At 35.5% G+C, this 10062-nt stretch overlaps 2 protein-coding genes across 4 annotated transcripts in view; both read left to right on the plus strand.

The window, feature by feature from the left end:
* Positions 1–818: 818 nt before the first annotated feature.
* On the plus strand, positions 819–4519 carry LOC106961633 (uncharacterized). 3 transcript variants are annotated; one of them, XM_015055484.1, is made up of 5 exons: positions 819–1890; positions 1981–2038; positions 2764–2876; positions 3065–3109; positions 3481–4519. In XM_015055484.1, exons 2-5 carry the CDS (start codon positions 1996–1998, stop codon positions 4321–4323), a joined length of 1044 nt encoding a protein of 347 aa, XP_014910970.1. In that variant the 5' UTR covers positions 819–1890; positions 1981–1995; the 3' UTR covers positions 4324–4519. The 3 variants fall into 3 exon arrangements, with proteins under 3 accessions (XP_014910970.1, XP_014910969.1, XP_014910971.1); XM_015055483.1 differs by having other exon boundaries at positions 820–1890; positions 1981–2062; XM_015055485.1 differs by having other exon boundaries at positions 820–1890; positions 1981–2062; positions 3508–4519.
* Positions 4520–5998: 1479 nt separating this feature from the next.
* The window catches only part of LOC106961631 (nuclear GTPase SLIP-GC-like), a 10834-nt gene continuing 6770 nt past the window's right edge, over positions 5999–10062 (plus strand). The window contains exons 1-11 of the mRNA XM_015055479.1: positions 5999–6265; positions 6363–6444; positions 6712–6824; positions 7005–7049; positions 7173–7211; positions 7454–7478; positions 7577–7657; positions 7748–7841; positions 8085–8301; positions 8397–8630; positions 8890–9096. Coding sequence (XP_014910965.1) covers positions 6378–6444; positions 6712–6824; positions 7005–7049; positions 7173–7211; positions 7454–7478; positions 7577–7657; positions 7748–7841; positions 8085–8301; positions 8397–8630; positions 8890–9096 — 1122 coding nt within the window. The 5' untranslated portion in view covers positions 5999–6265; positions 6363–6377. The remainder of the gene's footprint in view (positions 6266–6362; positions 6445–6711; positions 6825–7004; positions 7050–7172; positions 7212–7453; positions 7479–7576; positions 7658–7747; positions 7842–8084; positions 8302–8396; positions 8631–8889; positions 9097–10062) is intronic.

Genomic DNA, 10062 nt, shown 5'->3' on the forward strand with positions numbered 1-10062 from the left:
GTTATGTTATGAAACAGTGCCGTTGTTATGTTATAAAACAGGGCCAGCTATTAATTCATGTTAGATGAAAAACCGCCTAGGCAGGTTTTTCTCACTGTTTTCCTTTGAAGTTTTATGGTTTCGTTTTTGAAAAGAAATATACGTTATATATTCACCACTTCCTTTGAATTTTTTGGGTGGGGTTTTTTCAAAGTATCACTATCACTTTTGTTTCACTATCAAGGCTGATAGTGAAACGAAACAAACCAAGCGAAATGATTCACAGTTTTGGTAGCGTGCCAACAGAGAGGAATGGTTTCTCTGTTTGATGTTGATGTGATCTTTCAAACTGACCTCTTACCGTGCCATAGTTTTTCACATGTAGAGAATGAAACGAAAGAGAAAGGAGACAATGAACTAAGGAAATACAATTGTGGAAACTCTGAAGATAAATTTACAAAAATAAATGCATTAAATAAACAAAATGTATAGAAATGCTCAATTCAAGATAATTATAAAATCCAAAATAAGAATATTGTCAATAAGATTATAGAACTTGCCAAACTCTGAAAAGTTTAAATGGATGTAAAATATTCAAATATGATTGGATCATGGAATTCTTTCTAATATTGCAAAAAACTATCACATGTAAAAGTTAAACCATAAAGCATTGCTTTTACAATAAAAACATCCAAACTCTCAGCTTCCAACAGATCTTCAGGAAGGCTGCTCCAAAGCTGAGGGGTAAAAAAAATATGCTTAATTATGTTTTAGTGCTCAATTTAAAGCTGCAGTAATTTTTACAATAATCAGTTTTTGTATCAGTATTTGTTCAAACTGTCACCATGTTGTGAAAGCATATGCAACAGATAACGTGTGAAAAACATTAAGCTCCACCTCCCCAGTGCTGCTATAGCTATCTGAAGAAATGCAATGCTCCCAGTCAAAAACAACCAATGAGCCAGAGGCAGCAGGACGTTTTAGCGATGTCAATGATGCTCATGTATGAACTGCTGAATGTGGTAATGTGAGAAATAACTTACCATTCCAGAAAAACTGTTAAAGTGTCATCATCAGAGAGAGAAAAGTGTAGGGTATGAGCAACGCATGCAAAGAATGATTAACAGCGCCAAGATCCTCCTCCTGGCTCTGATTGGTTGTTTCTGACACAGCAGTGTATTTGTGCGAATGACAGCATCATCGGGATAAGATGGAGGAGTTTGTTTTTTCACAGATAATCTGTATAATTTCATGGTATAGTGGTGATTTTCACAAATATCTAAAAGACATATTTTTTTATAAATGTTACTTACAGCTGTCTTAAGGAGTAACAAAATAACCTTTCTGGACCCGGAGTGGACTAGAACACCTTTAGGACAAGCATATATGATAAGTAGTGCACACTAACTGTTAACAGTATTACATCTTGACTTCAATCTTGACAATTAAGGGCAATATGTATCAGAAAAAGAATCTAAATAATTAGTTTGAATTTAACTTATTTATTCAAATAAGTACATTTCATCAATTAGTTGTAATTTAATAGTCAGTTTAATTAATGCATATTTAAATGATAAACTTATACTATTTTTCAAAGAAATACTGATTAATCTGCACACATAAATTCTTAAACCAATTTAATTAGTTAATCTAACAGTTTGTTTAACAGTGTGGAAGCGTCTCAGTGTTGCCACACCTCTTTTTTTTCAACCAGCCAACATTTCCACATTTGTCTTTCTGATTCCTGACATGTCACAACTTGTTCCTCTTTTCTAACTCTTGCTTTCTGCCATTTTGTTTGTAAACCTTTGAGGAATCAACTTTACCTCAGAAATCTCACTGACTCTTCTGAATTGAACATTTTTGCTCTTCTCTTCCTGCTGACTGAACTATAACTTTCTTCATTGCGAGGTGAGCCTTTCATCTGACTTCATAGCTCAAAATGCCTATTTGCTGGAAAAATACATATATAAAATCCCATCATTATGATTTATCTTTCAGTGTCTGTTCCTGGTCATGGATGATTTTGTTTGTGACAAACTAACCCAGTGGGGTCTGAGTGAGTTGATAGAAACATTTAAAGGTAAAGTATTGCACTGTACTGTCGCTGGATAAAAAACAACTTGGATAATGTATTTGTGCAAATGTTCATATGATGTCACTAAATTGCTCAAGTTAACAGCTGTTCCTCTAGTGCCTAACTGTTTATGGCGCTCCGTAGGAGACTCGAAGATTTTTTTCTTTTGTGTTACCTTGCAAAACCTTTGCATTTCCTCACTGGAGGTTTTGCTTTCTCTCGTAATAATGTACTAGTCAGCTCAAGTGGCATAATTCAGTCCTAGTTTTTCCAAGTATGTTAATATTTCATTTGTGGCATGTCTGAAGTTTTCTAGATTTTTCATTAGAATAGAAATGCACCACAGATATTAACCTTTAAGGGTGAAGTGTGTGTGTGTGTGCATGGTTGTTGCCTTTATGTTGCTATATGATTGACTGCCAACCTCAATATTAGGCAAAAGTTGAATATGTGTGATTTTATAATTATGTTTTCATAGATTGACCTATTAACTTTTATCGCATGGCTATAATTAGATCCATTTACCTGAATAATAAAAGTAGCAGTTTTTTAACAAGTGTTTACTATACGCCCATTTTAGATTATAACAAACCTCAGTAACTGCAGCAGACGTATCTTGCAATGATTTTTGTACCATGTTCATGAAGCTTAATTCTGAAGCAGCTTTAAATGATATCAGCATGGCTAAGAACATCTATTGATTACAGATGAAGAAATGGACATGGAAAGTCTTTATTGTCTTGAAGATCAAGATGTTGACACACTGATTCCAAACGTGGACCAAAGGACCCAATTCAAAAAGGGATTCCAGCTGTTAAAGGTAATTCCCAGGTTAATGCCATTTTGTTGCTCATTCTCAGCCTAATGAAAATGTGTTACTTGCTTTTGTGACTCGATGCTTTTTAGTGCTTCTTTAAAATAAATCTAAATATCTCACATTCGCACATTTTGTGTAGCTTTTGTTTTATTGGATGTACTTTGGGTTTCTGATGTATTACTTGTCAACAGGAAGAACAAAGCAGAAATCCACGGACGCAGCATTGTCCTGCACAAGTATGTATAAACACTTTTACACTGGATAAATATGAAATAATATTCGATTACTCTGTTCACTTCTTTTCATGAATATCATGAATGATGAAGCAATTCATTTCACAAAGGAAGGACTACAGCATTAATAAATTAGTCTTTCCTTCCCTATCAATTTAATTCAATTAAAGACAATTACATTTTTTAAGTATAATCCTCCCAGGGGTATGAATAATTCTGGCCTTACCCGTTGCTAACTTTTAAACTTTTAACTAAAATGAGCAAATGCAAATTGTTTCACATCATTTTAACACCAACTTGATAATAAAAGGTATATATAAACTTGTAAAATGTTAAATTCTAAAAGATAAAACTTTATCGTATGTCTTTCACACTGTTACATTAACTCTGGATCTGAACAGTGTCCAACCCGAGATGATTCCCGGTCAATTAGATCCCTGTCGTCATCATCACCTGGTCGACCGAGAGAACGTCTCCTCACTGCCAACAATGTGACCTCTGACCCAGCCAGGACCAGCATAAAGTCTCTCAGCACCGTCACTGTCTCTGTTGGCTTGTTAAACATCCGCTCACTCACCAACAAAGAGTCTTTCGTTTCCGGACTTTTGAGGGAAAAGCAGTTTGACTTCTTATGCTTGACAGAGACCTGGCAGAAGAAAAACGATCTTACACATTTAAACAGGGCAGCGCCAGACGGGTATTCTCACATCAGCCAACCACGCTCTGGACGAGGAGGCGGTGTCGCAGTGCTCTTCAGAGACAAGTGGCTTGTATCTCCTGTCAGTGTCCCCACTTACAACTCTTTTGAATCTATAGTACTGCAAATCCACTTATCAGTACCCACCATTTTAGCCACCATCTATCGCCCTCCTGAACCCAACAAGGCATTCTTAAGCGATTTCTCCTCTCTTTTAACATTTTTGTGGTCCTTATCCCCAAATATTATCGTAGTGGGTGATTTCAACATTCACATGGACAAATTCAGCAAGACTCTGACACGCGACTTTAAATATTTGTTGGATGATTTTGGAATGCAGCAATATGTTGACTTTTCTACACACAGCCAAGGTCACATTCTGGATCTTGTCTGCTGCTCTGCTTTAACGCTTTCTAGCTGTACAGCATTAGAAATGCCCATCTGTGACCACAAACTAATTTCATTTACAGTCACTTTACCACTATTCAGTCTAGTTTCATCTTCTTCCAAACGTCAGTAGCTCTGGTACATCTGACAAAATCACAAATACATTTATAGACAAAATTACAGAGATGTTGTGGTCTGACTCTACAACAATGCATGTGAAAGACATTCTGCAGAGCAAAACATCCCTTTGGCTGGATGTTAGTTTTTCTCAATTGTTTTGGTGAATTTCTCTACACAGAATCAAAATGTTCACTACTATTATTTCCACCTCCAAGTAGCAGTTTCTGCTTCCTTCCCACACGCTGTAAATATGTTTGGACATGCATCAAGTCTCTGCTGCTTGATAACTGGCATAACTTGGCGGAGTACGGCGACGACAGGCTCTTAAATTCCTTAATAAAAGTGTGTTTTGTTTTTGTTTCTTATGTTTTTTAATGTTTTTTTAATGTTTTTATCTTTACTTTTCATCTATTTATTAATGTCACATACTGTTTTTATTTCTTCTTTAATTATGTAAAGCACCTTGAAATGCCTTGCTGCTGAAATGTGCTACACAAATAAAATTTGATTGATTGATTGATTGATTGATTGATCGATTGATAACTTATGTCATGTCCGTAAAAGTAAAATTTAATGAATGAGGAATTCCTTGTAGAACTAAAAGTCATCACCCCATTGTTTGGGTCATTACACACAAATCTGTCAATATTATAGATTTCTTCATAATTCTTTCCCAAATATTTTGCACATAGGTTGATACTACCCCACCTTGTCTCTTCTTACTGTGATTTCTTATCGCTGTATACACTTGGATTATAAAATCTAGTTGAGGCTTAAACCAAATTTCTGGAATGTATGAATGAAGTTGAGAAGATTGACTTCTCTCCTTTCTTAATTTTAAGATATAGTTGAGCTGCTTCCACAATTATATTAATTTTTTTTCAGTTTTCCTTTCTTTTTGGGCAGTGCTATTTATTATCTCTACCATGAATAAAACAAATTCTTCTTTCATTGTGAGTACAGTGTAATCTTTGTTCTTGTTACATCCCTGACAAACAGAACTCCAAACTTCGACAGAGAGCCCAGTCATGCCATCGATCCAACAGACACACCGCAACAGTCCCTCTGCCTTGGGACTTTCTCAAAATATTCATTTATTCTTGTTTTTTTGAGGAATGAACTACAACTAAACTAGTTTGTACTAATTGCTTTGAGAAATTCACTTGTCAGTTTTAATTCTGGTTGTAACTCATCTTGACAAGTCCCAACAGGAAACAGATATACGAGTGGTTCTGATGGCGAACCAGAGAGTGATCAAGAACACTTTTTATAGTGCCAAGTAATGAGCAGATGAAGAAATGAAAGAGATTAAAACATCAGACAAATTAAGTAAATGAGGGAGGAGTGAGGAATAATGAAATAACAACTAGGAATTTTGGAATTGAAATAGGATTATCAATAAAATAGTAGGACTTACCAAACTATTAAAAACATAAATAGCAGTAAAAGATAGATATTAGAAAACTTGATAATGTTGCAAAGAACTCAAATAAAATTTTATTGAAAAATCTTAAAATATAAGAAATAGTTATAGACTTAATCTTGAATAAATGTGTCTCTAAATGTATGGACTTAGTAAAAATTAAGAACTTGTCATGAAATGTTTTTGTTTTTATCTTTTATTGATTTATTTATTTATTTATTTATTTTTAGACCAGATAATTTAAATTTGTGTCCATCTTTCATACAGTTTTAATATCTGCTAGAATATTTCTGAACCAATTGAATTGGCTAAACTCAAACAGTTTGTTTTGCAGTGTGGACGCCTCTAGCTGTTTTCTATTGCCACTCCTCTTCTTGTCAACCAAACCACACCTTCCTGTTTCTCATTTCCTTGCTGTCCACTATTTTGAATGTCAAACTTTGAAGAATCAACTTTCCTTTTGTGAAACAGCTCTCAGACAATTTTTCTCTTCTTCATCTGAAGCCTGAAGCCATAATTTCATTCATTCTAGGTGAGTTTCTTTTTGATCAAATTTAAAAATTTAAATGCCTATGTGAAACAATACATACATAAAATATATCATTATGATTTTATGATTTATCTTCCAGTCTCTGTTCTTGGTCATGGATGACTTTGTTCGTGACACACTAGCCAAGGCTGGTCTGAGTGACTTGATTAAAGTATTTAAAGGTAACGAATTACACTGTTACTTTTGTCATCATAGGATAATGTTACAAGAAAGTTAAAAATACATCGATTCACAAATACCTGTTAAATATATTACAATAATAATCTTTTGAACACAAAGATAAATGTGACCATGAATATGTTCTTGTAGTAAAAAGTCACTTTATTCTGCTTCTTAAGGACACATAGCGCCTCCCAGAGGACAAAAGGACAAACTGTTCTTCAAATATTGGCATGACTGATTTCTAATGAGATGTTCTTTGATTACAGATGAAGGGATTGATACAGAAACTTTTTATATGCTTCAGGATGCAGACATCGAAAAGTTGATTCCAAAAATGGGATCAAGGTTAAAATTCAAAAAGTTAATCAGACGGTTAAAGGTATGTCCTGTGCTTTTAAAAAAAAAACTTTCACTAGTGTGGATATATGCTTTTACATATTATTATTATTATTATTATTATTATTATTATTATTATTATTATTATTATTATTATTATTATTGAAAAATATTCCATTGATAATAAAGACTGAACAGATTTGGAAAAATATTTTATCACTAGGCAGAACAAACCCCAAATGAGAGCCCAAATCATTTTCCAACACATGTAAGTCAAACATATTCTTATTTTAGTTTAAAGTGAAGTATTTTATCCTAACATCTGTGATATGGCTACTTAGCTTTAGTGTTCAATTATAAAAGCTTTTTACCAAGGTTATTTTATTTGCAGGGTCACCAGAAAGGTGAAGAAGAAACTGGTATGACTGAGGTGAGAAGGAATAATTATATATATATATATAGTTCTTTGACATGGCCACCATTCATCTTTTATCTCATAAATCATAAGACATCATACGTATGTTATTATTATGTTTTTTTTAGTCTACTTGGAAAATGTATAATTAGTATAATGAAAATGCCAGTGTAATAAAATAAACATTATGAACTTTAAACAATTTTATAATGGAAAAGCATTTTTAAGTTTAGTCAAACTTTTCTGTTCATCTTCAGGTTTTACCTTCTACAAGCGATACAGGTGAGAAATACAAGATCAAAGTCTTTTCATGCACATTGACATTAAAACAACTGCTGAAGATAAACCAATACGAGTAACTTTTTGTTTTTTAAAACAAGGAAAACGAAAATCTGGCCAACAGTTGGGCAGCAAAGGACAACCAGCAGCAAAAAGGAAGTGTGAGACAAATTCGTCAACAGGTATTTCTTTTTATACACATTGTACCAACATAAAAATAATAATATTGGTATACTTAAATTACAGCTCTGCATCTTTGCTTCTGTTTGTAGAAACAGAAGCAAAGATGTTAAATACAGTGAGAAACACGATGGGGGACATCTATGCCATGTTGCAAGATGACAGTGATCTCAATAAGATCTTGAAGTAAGTAGATTTTAAGTTGAAAATAAACCAAGAAAAATTTTTTAAACTAGAAAAAACATTCCTGGATATCTACAGATGCAATTTCACAGATGCAATTTCACAGACTACTAAAAGGTTTGCATCTTCTTGTTTTTCTTGTCTTTTTTTTTACATTTGAGCTTTTGTTAAACCTTCCCATATTTTCTTATGTGTAGACACACACTTTAAAGCTGAGTTGCTCAATAATGGCTACATTTTCTACAGAACTAAAATCAAGAATCTGGAGACAGAAAAGAAGGAGCTGGTTGGTGTGTTTGGTAAAACTGGAGCTGGAAAGACGTCTTTGATAAATGCTGTCCTTGAAGAGAAGAATCTTTTGCCCTCTGGAAGTGTCAGTGCCTGCACCTCAGTCATGATTAAAGTGGAGGGTAACAGGCAAAATGAAAAATACGAGGCGGAGATTGAATTCATTTCACCTGAAGTAAGCTAAAAATATACTTACAAAAGTCTGATGAAAATGTTACTTCTGTAATTTTACACGTCACTTGAAAAGCAATTCGTCTTTTATTTTTTTAGGACTGGGAAGATGAATTGGGGTCACTGTTTTCTATCATTAAGAAAGGAAATCAAGAAACGGAAGACAATGTTGATGATTCTGATGAAGAACACCATGATGCCGCTGATAAGCTGTCGGCTCTGTATGAAGATGAATGGAAGGAAAAATCCTGCGAACAACTCATGGAGACGAAGTACTTCAAAGAAATTCCAGAATTTCTTTGTTCAACAAGCAAAACCTTGATCTTTGAATCAGTAAGATGCAAAGGTTTTAACAGTAATTTCCTGCATCAATTCAGCAATATATGTGTACATATCATAATTATATAATTTTTTTAATTGTACAATTCTGATACATACATACAATAATACATGCACATGTTTACATGAAGGTGGGGCACATAGAGCTTACTGTAACCCTCTCAATTGAAAATGAGAGGCTTACAGTAGAATTTCATTACTTTCAGCTGTCATAATTTATTACTAATATTATGACTACTATTATGTTTTGCAGGCTAAGGATCTATCTACAGATATTGTCAAATATACAAGGGATGCTGCAAAAAACGAAGACTATGACAAAATAAAGAAGTGGTACTGGCCACTTGTGAAGTGTGTGACTGTCAGGGTACCAGATAATCCTTTTCTCCAACACGTCACACTTGTGGACCTTCCTGGAAATGGAGACCGCAATAAAAGCAGAGATACAATGTGGAAAGGGGTAATTTATCCTTCACAACTATATTGTCACATTTTATATACACACACACACACACATATATATAAAAATAAAATAAAAAATTCCCTTCTCACCCTCCGTGGGTGGTCTCTTTCATCCTCTGAGCTCGGGTCCTCTACCAGAGGCCTGGGAGCTTGAGGGTTCCTCCAGTATCTTGGCTGTGCCTAGAACTGCACATTTCTGGACTGAGATGTCTGATGTTGTTCCTGGAATCTGTTGTAGCCACTGCTCCAGTTTGGGGGTGACTGCCCCGAGGGCCCCGATGACCACAGGCACCACTGTNGTCTTCACCTTCCAGGCCTTCTCCNGTTCCTCTCTGAGGCCCTGGTATTTCTCCAGTTTCTCATGCTCCTTTTTCCTGATGTTGTGGTCACTTGGTATTGCTGCATCCACCACAACGGCTTTCCTCTGTTCTTTATCCACCACCACAATGTCCGGTTGGTTCTCCATTACCATTTTGTCTGTCTGGATCTGGAAGTCCCACAGGATCTTAGCTCAGTCATTCTCCACCACCTTTGGGGGTGTTTCCCACTTTGACCTCGGGGCTTCCAGTCCATATTCTGCACAGATGTTTCTGTACATTATGTCTGCCTCTTGGTTATGTCGTTCCATGTACGCTTTCCCTGCCAGCATCTTGCACCCTGCTGTTATGCCTCCTTGCACAACCTACACCTTGGGTCTTGTCTGGTGTGGTAGATCTGAGCCTCTATTGCTCTGGTGTTTAGGGCCTGTTCCTGGGCGGCCAGGATGAGGGCCTCTGTGCTGTCCTTCAGTCCAGCTTTCTCCAGCCATTGGTAGGATTTCCTGATATCAGCCACTTCAGTTATTTGTCGGTGGTACATCCCATGTAGGGGCTTGTCCTCTCATGATGGTTCCTCCAGCACCTCATCCTCTGTTCCCCATTGTCTGAGACATTCGCTGAGCACATCGTCCGTTGAGGCTTTGTCC

The sequence above is a fragment of the Poecilia latipinna genome, unplaced genomic scaffold (genome assembly GCF_001443285.1).
Source record: "Poecilia latipinna isolate Pla-1442-1.1 unplaced genomic scaffold, P_latipinna-1.0 Scaffold1317, whole genome shotgun sequence".
In the NCBI taxonomy this organism is placed as follows: domain Eukaryota; kingdom Metazoa; phylum Chordata; class Actinopteri; order Cyprinodontiformes; family Poeciliidae; genus Poecilia; species Poecilia latipinna.

Excerpts from the sequence above, each read along its gene's own strand:
- LOC106961633 (XM_015055483.1), top strand. The coding sequence starts at position 1,996 with ATGGATGATTTTGTTTGTGACAAACTAACCCAGTGGGGTCTGAGTGAG. Across the intron at positions 2,877-3,064 it reads AGGGATTCCAGCTGTTAAAG|GAAGAACAAAGCAGAAATCC; the intron begins GTAATTCCCAGG and ends ACTTGTCAACAG. Across the intron at positions 3,110-3,480 it reads CGCAGCATTGTCCTGCACAA|TGTTACATTAACTCTGGATC; the intron begins GTATGTATAAAC and ends TGTCTTTCACAC.